Here is an 18,828-nt window from a genome sequence, read left to right on the forward strand (position 1 = left end):
TGGTATTTCATTAACTGCTGCATGTAACACTCTGGCCTTTCACCTGTATTAACTTGAGCTCATTAAACTCGCGGCCAGTAATAAACAGGAGTGAACTAATTCAGATATTTTGGCTTCATATGCGTTCAGTATTTTTTGAATGGTTTCTACTGTGTAAAATGCTCTTCCCCACACAATCTGTGAATTGAAAAAAATAGATCAAAAGAGGAGCTTGGATTTCAAGAAAAGGAGGACATATGGAGTATTTCTCTTTATTTGATAATATAAATATTGTATGGTAAATATATTTAATATATTACATGTATTATTACAAATAGTACATATTACATGATATATAATATGTATTATCTATATTGTTACACATTTCATAAGACATATAATTATATGCATTATATATACTATTATATATGTGTGTATGTGTGTACATATATAATAGGTATGCATAGCTTTAGGAAAACAAAAATTGCAAGTAACAGCCTAACGGAGTCTTGGATTTGAATCCTGGCTCTGGTGAGAATTGGAGTTAGTTATCTCACCTTTCTGAACCTCCCTTTTGTCTTCTGAGAAGGAATACAGATATATACTATCAAAGGCTATAACAATGAAGAGATATTGTAGTTACATACTTTGCAAAGGATGTGGTGTGTATCAGTGTTTAATAACTGTGCTTTGGATGGTGATGATGATGATTACCACGATGATGAAGATGAGATGGTGGTGGTGGTGGTGGTGGCGGTGGAAATGGTGATAGCAACGATGATGATGAAGATATTCCTTCCTTGGTAGATCTTGTACTCATCTTTCCCTATATGAAACTGTTGATGTGTCCCAGAACTCCTCTCCTACCTCATCACTACTTTACAATACAAGCAAGGGCTGGAGAGTTCAAGGAACATACAGCTAATTCTATTTCTGGGCAGGCCCAGATTCTTTACCAGCACTGATTTATGTTTGTTTTGAGTAAAAAGTCACTTTTTATTTTTTCTATCGGTTGTGGGACTTGAACTCAGCTTGGGTGCTATCCCTGAGCTCTTTTTGCTCAAGTCTAGTGCTCTACCACTTGAGCCACAGCTCCATCTCCAGGTTTTCTAAGTGGTTAATTGGAGATAAGAGTCTCACCGACTTTCCTGCGCAGGCTGGCTTTGAGCTGTAATCCTCAGATCTCAGCCTCCTGAGTAGCTAGGATGACAGGGGTGAGCCACTGATACCAGGCTAAGAAGTCACTTTTTTTTAAACCTTATAGCCTATGAAAATTCTAGTTTATACAATTCATTTGAGGTTCTGACTAAACAAAGGATGGTGAGGAGGGAAAGGTGGTTTTCAGAAAACTGACACGCCAAGAGGGAGAAAAAGAGAAGTCTGTTGGGAAGGAGGACAACATGGAGTTGAGACAGGGGTGGGGAAAGGGGGTGGGGGGCTTCAAGAGGAGCCATTGTAAGAATAGGGGTGCAACAATGGATGGACAACATGAGAATGAAGATCAATCTTGGGCCATGGTGGGAATGATGGCTGGCATTGATTCTCTGTTTTCCTGCCTATCCTGTGCAATAGTCAGAATGACTCAGAGAACTAGAACTGAATAAATTTCCATCTTCACAAGAAAATATAACTTAAGAATTCACTTCCTTGGCCAGGTTGTCCTAAGGTATGCTCCCTGCAAACTAGTGTGCTAAGAAAGCACAAAGTATCATGTGCCAGTTTAGTGTGAGTCTAAAGGCCCTGCAGCATAGCTCCCAGTCTGATCTGAGGGCCTGAGGACTCAGGAGATAGAGACAGGAATCTAAGTACATCCTAAGGAGTCCAAAGGCCCAAGAACCTGGAGCTTTGATATCCAGGGGCAAGAGATGGATGTCAAATCTTCAGCATCAGAGTGAAGAGCTATTTGCCCTTATCTGCCCTTCCTCCACCTTTTGGTTGGGGGGTGGAGGGGAGAGGTGGGAAGGCTAGACAGACTGAATTTTCTTTATCCACTCCACCAATTCAAATCACTGTCTCTCTAAACACACCCTTAACCTCCAGACACAAGTAACGTTTCACCTCATTGGCTTACCAATCTTAGCTCCTCCAATGAGTTGACATGTGAATTAACCATCAGGCACAAATGGAAATTACATTTTTATTTCCTCTCATAAAATCTTAACTAACGCTGTTCATAATCTTACTAGTTTACTTTCCTGCTACTACCAGAATCCCATCTGCAATATTCTGGATTATTCTTTCTGCCATGATCTAGTAATGTATTCTTCTTTCTGCTACTTGAAAAACTGATTACATAATGGGTGATTCCCAACAATTTAAAGAGTAAAATCCACAATACTAGCTACTCAGGAAGCTGAGATCAAAGGATTATGGTTCAAAGCCAACTGGGTAGAAAAGTATCTGAACTCCAATTAATCAGAAAAAAAAAACAAAACCCCACAGAAGTGTAGGTGTGGCTCAAGTGGTAGAATGTGAGCCTTAAGCAAAAAAAAAAAAATGTGACCATGAGGCTTATAAGTTCAAGCCTCAGTTCAGGAAAATACACAAAGAACTAAATGAAAATATACATGACAAGTAGATGATAGGAAATCTTTTGGCAGTTTTTTTACAGAAAGGTTTTTCATCCAGGCCCTGGTGCAGCTCACAGCTGTAATCCTAGCTCACTCAGGAGGTTAATATCTGAGGATCATAGTTCAAAGCTAGTCCTAGCAGAAAAGGCTTGACACTCTTATCTCCAGTTTTCCAGCCAAAAGCTGGGAGTGGAGGTGTGGCTCCTATGATAGAGTGTCAACCTTGAGCTAATCATAAGCTAAATAAACTGAGCAACAGAATGAGGATCTGAGACTGAGTCTTTCTCAAGGATTCTAGATTTTCCCATCTATCACCCCACTTTCCATCACTCAGAGAGTGAGCTCATCTTTTGATTCCTTCACTTCATTCCTTCATTCCTTTGATTCCTTTCCTCCTTTACATTGTTCACACACACACACACACACACACACACACACACACACACACACACTAATATTTTATCATATTTTAAATGTCTTCTTCACTACAAACCTTCTTTTATCAGCTAGAATGAATTCTTCATTGGATTTGTGCTACATCGAACTATTTGTGTGTCTCTTCCTCTACCTATCCAATTTCTTTTTTTTTCTTTTTTTAATTTCTTCTTCTAATTACCTACATAGCCTAGGTATCAGCTGAATCCACCTACTCTTGTCCTTCAGGAGTTATGACCAGAATCTCTAGAAATTACATTTTCTAGGTCAATCTGGCTATAAATTCCTGCTTTCATCGAATTCTGACCATCCTTTAAATCTTACTTGCTACTGGTGTCTGTTCTCTTCAGCTGTATGCCAACCCAACCATGAAACTCAATCCCTTTTCCCTGATTTTCTTCCAAATTTCTCATGAAGGCATGTAAGTGTATAGCAGACTTCATTAAATAGAAGTCATGGAGGAAGATTTAGATGCGACCATTTTAAAATAGAATATTAGCTATCCCTTTTTATAAAAATTCTCCAGCCATCCTACCATTGGGCTCTTCTGGCCCTCTCTACCCTGAGCTCTCCTCTCCCTTTCTGTTTTCCCCTCCTCCCCTCTCCTCTCTTCTCCTTTCCTCTCTTCACCCTTTCTCTTCTCCTCCCCTTTCCTTTGTCTTCTCTCCTCTCCTCCCTTTCTGCTGTCTCCTCCTCTCCTTTGTCTTCTCCCCTCCTCTCTCCTCTTCTCCTTTGTCTTCTCCTCTCCTCTCCCCTCCCGTTCCCTCTTCTCTCCTTTTCTCCCCTCCCCTCCCTTCTTCTCCTCTTCTTTGGTTGGCATTCCATTCCTATCAGAGTTTATTTATTTTATCCTTTATTATCTTTAAGTAGTTGTACAAAGCGGTCTCAAATCAACATGTACATTTATGCGTGCAATGCATCTTGATCACTGTCACCCTTCCTTTCTACTGCTCTCCCCTCTTTCCCCACCCCACCCCCATCACTTTCAGCTACCAGAGCCCATTTTCACAGGTTTACTTTCTTCATGGATGTCACTCCAAATACACTTTGTCACTTTACAACAAAATGATCTCAGCTTGCTTTTCCCAGGGGATGCTCCTCACCTCTTGTGTTCTATCGTGCAGAGCGGAGCAGGGAGTTAGCACTCTGCTGGCTCCCAGCTCCTCTTCCGAACTGTCACCTTTCTCCCTCGAGACTTCCCTCCACCTGGAGCATATTCTCCCCTTTGCCTGACCCTACACCTTCATCCTCACTGCATGCCAGGCCACCACCACATCCTCCTCAGGTCTCAGCTCAGATGTCACCTATGCCAGACAATGCCTGACCCTGCAGCCTGGGTTCTGAACACCTTGTCATTACTCACATAACAGCCCCATGTTCCCTCAGCCACAGCCCTGGCCACAAGGTATCAAAACTGTTATTAGCTGAAGGCTCTTTAAGGTCACAGACTGCCTTTTCTATATAAATTTCATTTGTCTGGCACTTTATAGATGTTTCTCCTTAAATTTGTGAATCACAGCTTTTCATGAAGGTATGACATTACTTCATGTAATCTTTTTTATATTAGAAAAACTATTTTTTGCACTTCATTTCTTTCAGAAAGTAGTTATTTGGGATGTCTGACATTTCCAGCAACCAGTGCGGTTATTATTATTTTTTTGTATATAGGCATGTTTGTATCCAGGCATTTATTCCTCCACTAAATGGTTTTTAATAAATGGAGTCTGGTTCTGTGCAGAATCCATCGCAAGTGGGTAAGACGGCAGCATTGGCTATGAGAGAGGGGATTCAAGGGTTAAAATATTCCCAGAATGCTGTGGAGCACTGTGGGACTCCTCATACTGGGCAAAGAGCGGTACTGTGAAGGACTTCGCTTAGATGTATGAATACAGCAGAAGCTACAAGGCCTGTTGCAAGGATGTACAGATAAGAAGGATGGGGCTGGGCCTTTCCCAGGATCAGGGATGCACAAACACACTTGGAAAGAGAGGACCAGACACACAAGGCAGTACAAGCAGTTAGGGTTTATGGAAATAAATTGGCAGGCGTGCATTTCACAACCATGATTCCATTTAATGCATACGCCAACCCCGTGATTTGGATACAATCATTCTCATTTCACTGATAAGTGAAATTAGTAGCAGACTAGTTAATAACTGACTCATACCCACACAACTAATGACTTCAAAATTGTAATTTTTTCCATGCAAATTTGACTTCTAAATCAGTATCCCCTGAATACTCACTGAATGTTGACTTTCTGTTTTTCCGTGTGATACATGGACTATAATTTTGCTTTTGGCTGATTCAAACATCATATTTTTGATCAAAAGTGGCATGCATATGTTTTCTGTGTCCAAACCCCCAGGCAGGTCCCAATTTGTAACATCAGACAGCTTATAGCTTCATAATATCACGTGGTCAGTAGATGGTTCTTCTTTCTTCTTTTATTTGCCACTATCCAATTGCATAATATCAGCAAAATTTGTTTACCATTCTATCAATAATTAAGCATTGTATGACAATTACACATGAAGAAATCCGAGTTTCTGAATCTAAATCATCAAAATGAATGTAAATAAAAAGAAAATGAGAGTCAAAGTGTGTGATTATTTTTGCAATGGAAGTAGCTATACTGAGCAGGAAAGAGTTCTCAGTTCCACTCCACACTATATCGAGGCATGCTGAGCCCACAGTGAACAAAGTGTGTGAGGATTATTTTGTACAACAGACCAGGGAGTACATGAGCACAGCATTATTTTACATGAGTCCCCACATTTTTATATTTTAGATATCCAAAAATCTACTCCAATGGCCTTGGTGAGTTGTTGTTTTTTTTAAAAACTTACTTTATAAAGATTTTGTTTTTGTTTTTGTTTTTCCTCCAATTGTGGAACATTTGATTGAGTACAAGCAATTTTCTTAGGATTTTGGTAGATCATGTTTTCAGATAAGTGGAAAAACTGAATATTATTCTTACTATATAATTCAATTGGACCCAAGCCCTGAATGAATAGTGGAAAGAAATTATTACAAAATTGATAATGATGATAACAGTGAACAAGCCATATGGGAATTATTTGGCCTCTAATTTAACACAGGATAGAGTTCCTGGCCCATAGTAACATTTGATATTATATTTGTTGAAAAATGTAAGCAATGGTTAAGTAGAGTAACAATGTCCTATGTAAATACCTTTTGACCAACGGATAGATATGTTTTTACCTCTGTCATCCTTCACTCTGTCAATATATACACATCTACAACATATATACACATATATATATATATAATATGATTAGTTGGCTAATCATATATATATAATATACACATATATATAATAAAAATGATTAGTTGGCTATTAAGATAAATATTTTAATATTATATTTATATATAATCCACATATACATACAGTTGACTATGAAGGTAAATATGTATGTATATACATGTGTGTGTCTCATATATATTGCATATATGTCAGTATACACATGAACTTTTATCTTTTTGTGCTTAACCTTGTAGATATCAAAGTAATTACTTTTACTTTTCTTGATGTTCTTGTTTCTAATCAGATAAGAGAGGATAATTACATTAAGCAAATCAAGCCAGACCCAAAGAAACATAGGCTGTATTGCTTCCCTCATTTGAAATAACTAGAATGTGCCTGTAAATCTATAAATAAACCCAATGGACAGTAAAAAGACAAATAATGACTCCTGGACATGATTAATTAAACAACACTCTAAACATTCACACAGTGAGAACAAAGGAGAATATTCTTAGGAGAGGATCACAAGGGCTCAATAGCTATGTGCATATGATCACATAAAATGATGCTTACCAAAATTAACTCCAAGAAATGGAAATGAGGTTTTTTTATTGTACTGTTTTGCCTTTTTTTCTTTTCTTCTTTTTTTTTTTTTTTTTTGGTTAACTCCTTCCTGTCACCGTTTTTTATTTCTGCACCCTTCATCTTGTATAAGTAAGTTTATCTGATTTGGGGAGGGGAAGGGGAAGCATAGAAATGGTGGGACAAAGGGTGAACCAATTCAGCAGTTAAACCCACTATGCTAGAAATGAACTATGGCACTATGCAGGGAAGGAAGTCAGGAGTGGAAAAATCTGGGAGAGAATGAGGGAGGACTGACACTGTTCAAAAGGAAATGTAGTCATTACCTGAATCATGTAACTGTAAACCCTCTGTACATCACCTTTACAATATATATTTTTTTAAAGCAACTAGAGAGGCTGAGAAAGTGGCTCAGTGGTAGAGTGCTTGCCTTGCATGCATGAGGCCCTGGGTAGATTCCTCAGCACCACATAAACAGAAAAAGCCGGAAGTGGCGCTGTGGCTCAAGTGGTAAAACACTAGCCTTGAGCTGAAGAGCCGAGGGACAGTGCCCAGGCCCAGAGTTCAGGCCCCATGACCGACCAAAAAAAAAACAAAAAACAAAAAACTAGAGTTGCCTTACTGTACTATAGACTATTACTACTAGCCAACTTGCTGTCATCCTCATTAAAACTGTGCAGTTTAAACCAGATGGTACCTGTGCTTTCTGTGTTGGAGACAAGAACCCTCTTTTTTATACCTTAATATGCTCCATTACCTTTAGATTGATCTGTGCATATATTATAATCCAAATAGACTTTTTCCCTTAAAGCTTTGCTGCGTTAGGGTATCATTGTTGATCCATTATGTTGTCTGTTTTCTATCGGCAATGTAATACTTTTTCTATCTGGAGAGAGACAGTTTTAGTGTGAGATACTGTTATCTTTAAATGAGTAGGATTTAGCTTTTCTGGCGAGAACAAATTCATCAATGATGAATCCCTGGAGAAACGGTTGCAACAAAAATCACACCACTTCTGAGCTTTGTTCAGTTCACAGTTACAAAGCAGCTTTTGATAGTCCTAAAGAACTTTTTCCCTTTGTTGAAGAAATATAGCATGACGCTCGTTTCCTCTCGCTTTGAGTTACTGCGGGCTACAACTTTTTCTGTAAGGAAATAATGAATGAAGAGGAAAAAGCTCCTGCTGCTGCCTCTGCCAGGCCCCGCTGCTTCTCATCCTGCAATGGGAAATCAATTAACGATATGTTCAGGCAGAGATCTGAGCTAAATGCTTTCTCCATCTCACTGATTGTCCACGTGCACCGTAGCCAAACTACACATTCGTCCTTGCTTCTCCTGGGCTTTGTTCGGCTTTGGATTTGTCTTTGTATGTTTGGGCAACATCAGAACATCCGTGCTTACCCAAATGTAGTGTGAATAAGGTTGATCCTTCTGGTGCGGGAAAGAATTGATCTGTAGTTTTAAGGAATTTAACTTCTAACACATTCAGATCCTACAGATACTTTAATGTACACTTTTGTTTTTTGAGGTTTTTTTTTATGAGAAGCATACAACTTTCCTTACTAATGAAGGATACAAAATGTGTCTGGAAGCCTTGAATTTGGGGGTTCTTAGCTATTCTCCTCATGGCAGTGAGGAATTGCCAAAAAAAAAAAACTAAAAAGAAAAGAAAAAAATCATTCAGAGGCATTTGATGTTAAGTAGGAGAGAGTAGTCTTCGCTGTTTTATGGATGGATTCTTTCAATGTAAAGAAAAATCCTTTCACTGATTTCTTCTAACCAACATTTTGAACTGAAAACTTCTTTTTTTTAGGATTAATTATTTGAAAAGAGAGAGAGGAAGGGAGGTAGAAAGAGAGAGAGAAAGAAAGAAAGAGAAAGGAAGGAAGGAAGGAAGGAAGGTAGGCATGGAAGGAGGAAGGAGGAAAGAAAAGAAAGGGAGAGAGAAAAAGAAAGAGAAAGAAAGAAGGAAAAAAGGAAGGAAGGAAGGAAGGAAGGAGCGAGCAAGCTCATTAGAGCCATGGCACCATTAGGCACAAAAAGGCTACATGATAATCTATATAGATGGCAAATATGTAAAAACTTACAGAAAATATCAGGCTCCTACACTGTTTTTCATGGAACATCAATAGATGGTCAAATGTCGATTATCATCATCATCATCGTGGTTGTCTTCCTCATTACAACAATTTCAAGTCATGGTTTCCATTTAACTGTTAAATCTCTTTATTTAGAAAAAGAAGAGTCTAAACAGAAAATAAAGAAATCTCTGATTTATGCTTAAAGAAAATGAATCTACAAATTCCCCTAAACTATGCTGTCTTGAAGGACCTTTGAAAAACTCAAATGGAATTAGATGGTATTGAGCAAAGAAAGCGCCATGCCCTCAGGGAGCAAGGATAATGGCTCTGGAGTTTTATATCATGTAGCACGTGATGGACGCCCTGCGAGGTGTTATCAAGACCCAAGGGCATTGTCTCAACAGCAGGTGTAATCCTCAGCTCCTCCTTTATCCCTGGAGAAAAAAAAAGTCATTTCACAAGATGACATTTTATATAAGCATTTTTTTCTGCATTAAGGAGGCTTATATATGAGATAAATATTGAGAATTTGTTTTATACTCTTGCTTTTTAATGCTTTCAATAAGACATCATCTCAAAAATATTCATATCATTTTCTTATTTACTACCATTCAATATTTTAATGTAGAATAGCATTAAGATATAGAGATGAAGTACATAATTCAAATCTAATAATGTATAAATGAACTTGGCAGTTATGATGCAGTTTTCATTTACTTGACTTGTTGACATAGTTATAGTGAATGGATCATGAAAATAACAACCTTGGATATTTCTACATAAATAGGTTCTTGACTAATACCAATTTAACAGTTTCAGATTGCCTTAAGCAGAATATGGCTCAAGTTTAGTTTAGCTACACCAAAGATCTCTAGAGGACAAGAGAACTCATTTTTCCGGAGTAGGATGAAGACAACATTCAGAAAGGAGTGTGGTTTTTGCCCCTCAAAGTACTTGTTAGGTGAAGAGATCAGGATGACCTTGAAGTAGCAGTAGTTTTTCCAAAACTCCATCAAATAAATAAACGGGCTTTGTTCTACTAGAGAAAGAGGGTGTCTGTGTGGCAGGAAGAGGTTGTTGTTGATGGTGTTTTACTGTATTAGACAAACCTAGCAGTGCTAGAGTACAGGCTGACACAAAACATTTGGAATTCAATGGTGTCTGTCATCAACAGTCTATGTCAGATAGAAGGTTCTAGAAAAGGAGAAGGACACAGTGAAGAGGAAATAATTGTGGAATAACAAATGAGATAAGGGCATTTCCACGTTAACTTGAAACCACTTAGCATTTTTCCGTGACACCCAGGTATCTTTCTAAATGAACTTTTGTAAAGTACAATTGAATAACCTTGAGACTTAAAGCTAGGATGGTTTTGAATACTGATAGAGTTGCGTTAAGCACAGTGATATAGCCTCTCCTTTTCATGTCTATTTTTGCCTCCTTCTGCGATACTAACTTTACTTTCTGTACAGAGAAATCAATATTTGTTACCATTTGGTTTTTCCACCATTCCAGTAAATTGCAATCAGCATTAGCTACAATCTTTAAAGAGATGTTGTAGGAATTTGAACATAGTAAAATTAGTGCTACAGATTAGAACTGTGGCCCAATAACTTGGCTATTGACAAAAGCATTTGTCAGACGCTGTGTCAACATCATACTAAAATCCTGAATGGGTAAGAGGAAAAGCGTCTCCAGCTCCCACCTCTGTCTGTAAAAACCAAGCAAATGGTTTAACTAATTGCTATTTTTTAAGTGAATGGATTGGGTTGGTCATGATGAACTTCCTCCACTTAGAAATGTATCTTAATTAACATTTTGTAACTAATACATCCATATTCGGTAAAGGCATTGAACTCTTGTGTTCTTTGTAATAACTAATTGAATCTGATACCTACAAAACGAATGGACTAAGCATGAATGAAGACCGCATTATAGAAGCATGAAACAGTCCAGTACACACGTTCCTTTGTTGGTTGTATTTCTGTGTTTATATCCTTTCTTTTTTTTTTTCTTCTATGCACAGACATACTTTCTTATTTGTATTTTTCCCTTTAGAAACTGCCAAACTTTGGACCTTATCTTGAACAGCGCAAGAAAATCATAGCAGAGAACAAGATGAGATTGAAAGAACGAAATACAGCTTTTGTGCCACTTGAGAGAAACTGTTTTAGTCCCCAAAAGCCTATCCCTGCCATCAAGGTAAATATTAAGCCAAATGTACAAATGTGTATATTTTACTATTAAATATGCAAATGTGATTCAAGTATTTATTTTCTCCATAAATGCCTCACTGATGTTTCTTCCTGTGGTGAAACTAGGACTTGAACACAAGACCTGGGCCTTCACATTTAGTGTGTGTGTGTGTGTGTGTGTGTGTGTGTGTGTGTGTGTGTGTGTGTGTGTGTGTGTGTGTGTGTGTGTGTGTGTGTGTGTGTGTGTGTGTGTGTGTACCAGTCCTGGGACTTGAACTTAGGGCCTATGTGCTACCCTTGAGCTTTTTTGACCAAGGCTAGTACTCTATCACTCATCACTACTTCTAGCTACCTTTTGGTGGTTACTTACAGTTAAAAATCTCATGGACTTTCTGTCTGGACTGTCTTCAAGCCATGATCTTCAGATCTCAGCCTCAAGAATGACCAGGATTACAGGTGTGAAACACTGACCCCGGACTCAGTTAGCTATTAAACTCAAGGCTCATGCTCTACCACTTGAATCACAGCTTCACCTCCAGCTTTTTGCTGGTTAATCGGAGATAAGAGTCTCTCAGATTTGTCTACCCACACTGGCTTGAAACCAGGATTCTCAGATCTCAGCCTCCTGAGTAGTTAAAATTACAGGCATAAGACCCTGGCATCCAGCTTTTATTTTTATACATACTGAAAGTTTCTGAAATTTCGTCTAAAATTTTAAAAACTACAAGTGAATTATTGAACAACTTCTATTTGTAAAATTTACACTTTTGTATATTTTATATTCAGAGCACTATTAGGTTTATGTTTCATGGAATTTTCTGTGGTTAAATGTGTGGGGAAATACTAAATTAAATTCTTTTTCTTCTCATTGTCAGTTTTTAAAAAAGGCTCCTATATGTCACTCAAGACAACTAAATGGTTATATGTAACATCAAACTATCTATAACCTTCCATTTTAGAAAACAACTTTCCCTGATTTAGCTTCAGGACAGCCTATAAGTTTATTGGGATCCATTTTCTGGATAAAACAAAATTTACCATTAAAATTGAATTGTGCTCATGCCTGTAATTTTAGCTGCTCACGAGGCTGAGATCTAAGGATCCCTGTTCTAAGCCAGCCCAGGCAGGAAACTCTGTGAGACTCTGATCTCCAATGAACTTCCAGAAAACCAGCAGTGGCATGGTGGCTGAAAGCCATAGGGTGCTAGCCTTGAGCAAAAGAGCTCAGGGACAGCATGCAGGCCCTGAGTTCAAGTCCCATGACTGACAAAAAAAAATTACCCAAATTGTGTATATATGATACTTTTGCCTATTTTCTTTTAACTCCTGAATTTGAGAGAAATGTAGGAAGCGTTTCCTTTCTCCGTGGGCCTCAGACCTTGCTCTTTTTGACCTTGCTTGTTTCTGTTGTGCTTTCACACAGCCTTTCACTACTCTACTCTTACTTTTTGCATTTCCCAACAGTGTTTCTTTGGGCCTTGACGTATACCGTCTTTCCTTCTTCACTTTTCCTGGTGGATCCACATTATCTGTTTTCATTTTTAATGTTATCTCTCTGCCAGTCATCCATTCATGTTAGCTGGTTTTCTCCCTCCTCTTGTCTAGCCTTGATACAAATTCCTCTGCTCCATAGTTTAAATTCTTCCACTCTGCTGTCGCTCTCACCCTAGACTTCTCCCTGTTTGTTAAGTGGCCTCAGTGTCCTACAAATGTAACAGAGAGCCTCAGCTGTGCATTTCTGTTTTTAATCTACCCCCCAACTTCCTGGTACGAATGCTACAACCTGCGTATAATACTATTCTTAGTGGTAACACTATTTCTAAACAAATCATACCTCACATTGTTTATTCTCCTCTTTCAAAATACCTTGGTTATGATTTAATGGTGTGTTACCGTGCAGGTAGGCAGTTTAATTACTTGTCAATCAGCAAGTATTGATAGAGCATTTGCTGTGTGTCCAGCAGTGTATGCAAGGCATTCTGAAAGCGCACCAGGGCATGGCCCAAGGCTCAGGGACTTCCAGGATCTCGGTAGAGATAAGTCATTAACATGTATTTATTATGCACTGGTGGACAACCCAGGAATTATGCGAGAAACTAGGAATACAACATGAATTTTAAAAAGAAGGGAATCTATCCTTATGGAGCTAATAGTCTAGCAAGGGAGAAAGACACATGTTAAAAATTATTTACAGTTCAATCAAATATGTACAAAATGCTCTGGGAAAACAGAGGAGTGAACGGATTAGTTCTGCCTCGGGTAATTGTGGAAAGCTTCACAGAGATGGTGATATTTAAAATGGAGTTTAATAAATTAGTGTTAATTAAGCAGAGAATTAATAATAAAAGCTAATATTTATTGAGTTCTTATGAGGTTTCAAGCACTGCTACATGCTTGTAAATTAGCTCATTTAAGCTTTTCACAAGAACCCTGTGAGATACTTATATTATTCCTATTTTACTGAGTAGGTAATTGAAAACAGAGAGGTCAAATAACTTGCTGAGGGTCACACAGCTGGAAAGGTATTAATAAGGCCAAGATCTGATTGCAAAGCTTAGCTCTAGAACCTGAGCCATCAAGCACTGTCCTCTCATAGGAAAAATTAAAAATGAAAGAAGGAAGGCTACATTTCAAGCAATCCAGTCTGTTTGTGAGCATAATATTCAAACGTACTTATAATAATACACAGTCCTGGCATCTTACACCCATCTGCAATCCCTGAGTCAAGGAGATAGTGCCATCTCAGCATAATAAAGCCATTCTTTAGTGAAATAGAAACTCATAGAAAAGACAACTGAGATGCAGCAATGAGGACAGCAACCTGAATTCAGAGGCTTGTGCTAGTGAGACACGTCCTCTACCCCTTGAACCATGTCCCCAGTCATTTTTGCTTTTAGTTTGTTTTTCAGGCTAACTTTACGAGGGCCAGGCTTGAACCTGCATCCTCCTATCCCTGAATAGCATACACCAATACACCTGGATTCTTGGACAACCTTAACACAGTCTAAAAGTACATGGGGGCAGGGTGATCAAAACACAAAGCGTCCCAATGAGAGCAATGTGAGTGGTGATGGCTAATGCTACCCGGTGACCACCTAGTCAGAACCGGAAGTCCTTGCTCACCACCAGGCCAGCCTCTTCTCCTCACTACATGGAAGCTGAAAACTGTCCCCAGCAGCCCTCCGTCCTACCCTGGGGAAAGCTAGGCCACCCTGAGGATGGTCTCTCCATCCCCCATCTGCATATGTTCATTTCCATGTCATAATGAAGACCCCGAGCAAGTGTCTTACTGCATGGCAGAAGTGTAGATCCTGTAAGGTCAACACAAAGCAAAGGCCCCTGAGCAAGAAGCAAGCAACCGGGGTCAGCGCTGGAAGGCTGAGAGAAAAGAAATAAAAGCAGAGTGAGTAAGCTGGCATCCACCAATGGGTATAAAATTTGATGAGCCCAGACGAGCCTGGGCCCCTGTAGAGAATCCACAGGTGCATCTGTCCTAGAAAGCAAGCAAGCCCATGATGCCTCCTATTGGAGGGGCTTTTGTCTCCTGGCTGAGGGACAAAGGAGGTGACAGTGTGCACATTTGGCCCGGTTAATCGAGAAACGTGTTTTATTCCCAGGCAGCATATAACGAAGACTTGAGAGTCTGCCAAGACTTATAAAGCCCTCCAAATGCTTCTCACTTCTGTTGATAGATACGAGAATGAATTCTCATCCTCTTTATGAAGGCAGGAATGTATCTCTAACGTCTATGAATTTCTGGGCTGGAAAATGAATGGTTTAGAGGCTCTAGTGATGTTTTCATCTCTTCTTCCTGCTGCTTCGAGTAAGAGATGGACTGCATCTCATAAGACTGGTAAGGCGGTGTCAGCAGGAGACCAGTCAGTCTGATGGAGTGGTTTATTATTTCAATTGAATTGTGAAAGGAAAGAGAAAAGTACTCAGATAAAACTGTAAGACCATATTAGATACTCGGGAGCATAAAGAGGGTAGCACAGAAAGAAAAATAGTGGAAGACTTGGCCGGCAATTTTCAGAAGAAACCAGAAAAATAGGCTGCAGGCAACATTAATATTCTCAGTTGTCTATCTACCAACAAGTAGCAGTTGAAAAATTTATCACACACTGAACTTTAAGAATAAACTGAACAGAATTTGGTTTAAAGCCAAGCATCTCTTCAGTCTTGTGGGGATTTGTTGCGAATATGGCAATACACGTGCATATGTTATAGAATAAATAGGAGTAGTTATATTTTGTACCATACGTTATATGCCGTAGGATATAGAGAATATAATATGTGTTCGATGTTATAGGGTACATGTTAATCGTTATAGTTTGTAGACTAAAAGGGTCTAGTTGTATTCTATAGAATATGGTATGTGGTATAAGAGATAGAGAATGTGTTGTGCATTGTCTTACAGGATATATGTTAATAATTGGATGTTTTAGGATACATAGAGGAACCCTGTAAGCATCTGCAGCATTCATGGGAAATTCCCACTCTGAAAAAATCATCAAATTGACTGGCTGAAAATGTCATCTTGCAAAAGAAAGAGGACGTGCTGCATTATCTTATTTCAGGCTCCTTCTAAAAGTTGTATGTGGTAGAGGGAAAAGTGGCTAACGGAACCTGAAGGATAGAGACTGCCAGGTGGAATTAGAGATGGTTAGGCTAAGGAAAGGGACATGAGGGCCAGGGGCTTCATCATGGTGGGCTAGAATTTATGGCAGTAGTAGATAAGGGGCTTGTAGCTGGCCAGACTGAAGGTCACCTTAAGGGGCTCCTATTACCTTTTATGTTTGTAACTGACCCAATGGAGACTCATCTCAAGGTACAGGGGAAGGAGGCAGGTTATTTACTGTCTGTACCAAATGGGCCTAGTCTTTGTCATTCTGGGAAAGGTGCCTGCCAGGTCCTGTGAAGGAAAGGAGCATGCGAGCTATAAGAATGGAGACTATTAGACTAACAGGTTAGAAGCGCTAGAGTTTCAAGAGACATGAGTTTGGAGAAAACATTAGGACAATAGAAATACATTCGGTCTATTAAGAGGTGTCTCTATTTTTCTTTTAAAAAGCAAATTTAGCCGGGTGTCAGTGGCTCACATCTGTAATCCTAGCTACTCAAGAGGCTGAGATCTGAGGATCACGGTTCAAAGCCAGCCCGGGCAGGAGAGAGTCCGTGAGACTCTTGTCTCCAATTGCCCCTGTGGCTCAAGCAGTAGAATGCTTGCCTTCAGCTGAAGAGTGCAGGGACAGCATCCAAGCCCAGAGTTCAAGCCCCACAACCGACAAAAACAAAACAAAAAAAGGCAAAAAATAAAAGCAAATTTACACCCACTACTTAGAACAGAACGAAAAGGGTCAGGCAAACATGTGAGGGTGAACAACATAAATTAGGTAAATGATATCCTAAAAACACACTTTGCGCCACTGAATATCCTGTAAGAACTTGCTTTGTTAAAGTGTGGTCATCGCTTATAGAGAGGACACCAAGTTCGGGGCCATAGAGATCCACAGTGAGCCAGCCTTCTCCCACAGCCTCACGTGCTTCTCCCACTCCTCCCCTCACCCCTCTGCCTTGTGTCTCTTGGTGTCTTGGTGTGTGACTGCTTCTCTCTCCCTTAGGGCCACTCTATGTCTTTGTTTCCCGAATCACAGTTTATCACATACCCAACAGGGCCCTCAGTCAGCACACTTCTGTTGAGTTCAAATGCAGCAACTACTTTTCTTTTTAGTTTTCCCTCTTCCTTCCTTCCTTCCTTCCTTCCTTCCTTCCTTCCTTCCTTCTTCCCTCCCTCCCTCCCTCCCTCCCTCCCTCTCTCTCTCTCTCTCTCTCTCTCTCTCTCTCTCTCTCTCTCTCTCTCTCTCTTTCTTTCTTTCTTTCTTTCTTTCTTTCTCTTTCTTTTTCATTGTTGATCATGGGGCTTGAACTCAGCACCTGGATACTGTCCTGAGGTCCTCTGCTTAAGGCTAGTGCTCTACCACTTGAGCCATAGCTCCACTTCTGGATTTCTGGTGGTTAGTTAGAGATGAGTCTCATGGACTTTCCTGCCCAGGTTGGCTTCAAACGGTGATCCTTAGATCTCAGCCTGAGTGGCTAAGATTACAGGTGTGAACCACAGGCGCCTGGCTAGTAGCTACTGTTCTAAGTGTACATACCCTCTTTCTGCCTCTTAACTCAGAGGATCTGGTAGATATCAGTAGCAGGTTGCATGCTATATTTTTGAAATTTCTTTTTTTGTATGAGACTGTTGTACTTCTTTGATGAAAAATAAACATTGCTCCGGATCCTTTAGAAAGGAAAACTTGAATGTAGGAGTGCTTTATAAAGGTCTTGGAAAAAGTTAGAGCAGAAAGACAGAGTATAATCCCAGTGAAATTCTAGAGAGAGATCATTAAACTTCTGACTTTGAAGCATTAATAAAGGAAGTAATTATTTAGAATCAGCATAAATTCAGCGTATCCATTTCCTATGTTGATAGGCTTATTAAGCAAGGAAGTGATATTATGTTCTTATATTAAAATATAAGAGCATGTTACCAAGGGGCCTGGTGACTCATACCTGTAATCCTAGCTACTCAGGAGGATAAGATCCGAGGATCAAGGTTCAAAGTCAGGCAGGCCTGGAAAGTCTGTGAGACTCTTATCTCCAGTGAATCACCAAAAAGTCAGAAGGGAAACTCAAGGGGTAGAGTACTAGCTTTGAGAAAACCAAAGCTCAGGGACAGTGCCCAGGCCCTGAGGTTCAAGTCCAAAGACTGGCACAAATGACACTGGTAGTTGCATTTGTAAGGAAATAGTTAAGTAATTAGACAACTACATCCAGGTAATTAAAATAGTGCACCATTTAGGTTCCACATTGGTGCCCTTCATCCTGACCTATGAAGGATCCATGTCTGTAGCAAATGTTAGAAAATATGCTGATCAAATGTGAAAACCTCACACTGAAATGAACAGCTAGTATGCCAGATAATAATCACCATGTGAAAATACTTCAATTAACTATAAAAATAGATAAAAAACTAATAAAATGTATATAATCACAAGGAGAAAATAAGAAGCATCAGAGATCAAGTCTCTCTCGTTCCTCGCTCTTTGGCCCTAAACTTTATATCAAACAGAAATATTGACTAATCTACCTTTTCAAAATGCTTGTGTTTATCCTTAACAGTAATTAATTGATAAAGAGGTGATCTTGCCATTCTGTTGTTCTCCATAATGCCAATTCATGAATAGTTACATTAAAATCAAATGTATCATCTATAATTTAAAGGACTCAGCACCACTTTCTCACATACACACACACACACACACACACACACACACACACACACACACACACACACACCTACACATAAACAATTCTCCTAATCAGGGCTGGCTACAGCAGGCTGCTCAACCTTTGTACACGCAGACTCTGCATGGAATAATAAGTGTCAGGTCCCTAACCTCTGCAGATGTGTGCCCAGGAGGGATTCAAGGAGCCATATGTGCACAATGATTATACGCATCTTTCCGCAAACTCCAAATTCTGGAACATGTACCCAAGGGTATTCATGAGCTGACAGTGTACCTGCTGGATTGGGGTTTTATATGAATATCCATATTTTCAGTCACTAGGAATGAGGATTCATTTTCCTTGATATTCTTTCCCAAAATGATTTAGAATAATTATCCTTATTTTTACTCTCTTCCAAATTTAGAAAAGCAAATGTAATTTTC

At 39.3% G+C, this 18,828-nt stretch overlaps 1 protein-coding gene across 1 annotated transcript in view; it reads left to right on the top strand.

Moving 5' to 3' along the window:
- Dpyd (dihydropyrimidine dehydrogenase) overlaps positions 1-18,828 on the top strand; it is a 715,003-nt gene that overhangs the window by 688,266 nt on the left and 7,909 nt on the right. The window contains exon 21 of the mRNA XM_042677821.1: positions 10,974-11,117. Coding sequence (XP_042533755.1) covers positions 10,974-11,117 — 144 coding nt within the window. The remainder of the gene's footprint in view (positions 1-10,973; positions 11,118-18,828) is intronic.

The sequence above is a fragment of the Dipodomys spectabilis genome, unplaced genomic scaffold (assembly GCF_019054845.1).
Source record: "Dipodomys spectabilis isolate Male_0828 unplaced genomic scaffold, ASM1905484v1 ptg000002l, whole genome shotgun sequence".
Lineage (NCBI taxonomy): Eukaryota > Metazoa > Chordata > Mammalia > Rodentia > Heteromyidae > Dipodomys > Dipodomys spectabilis.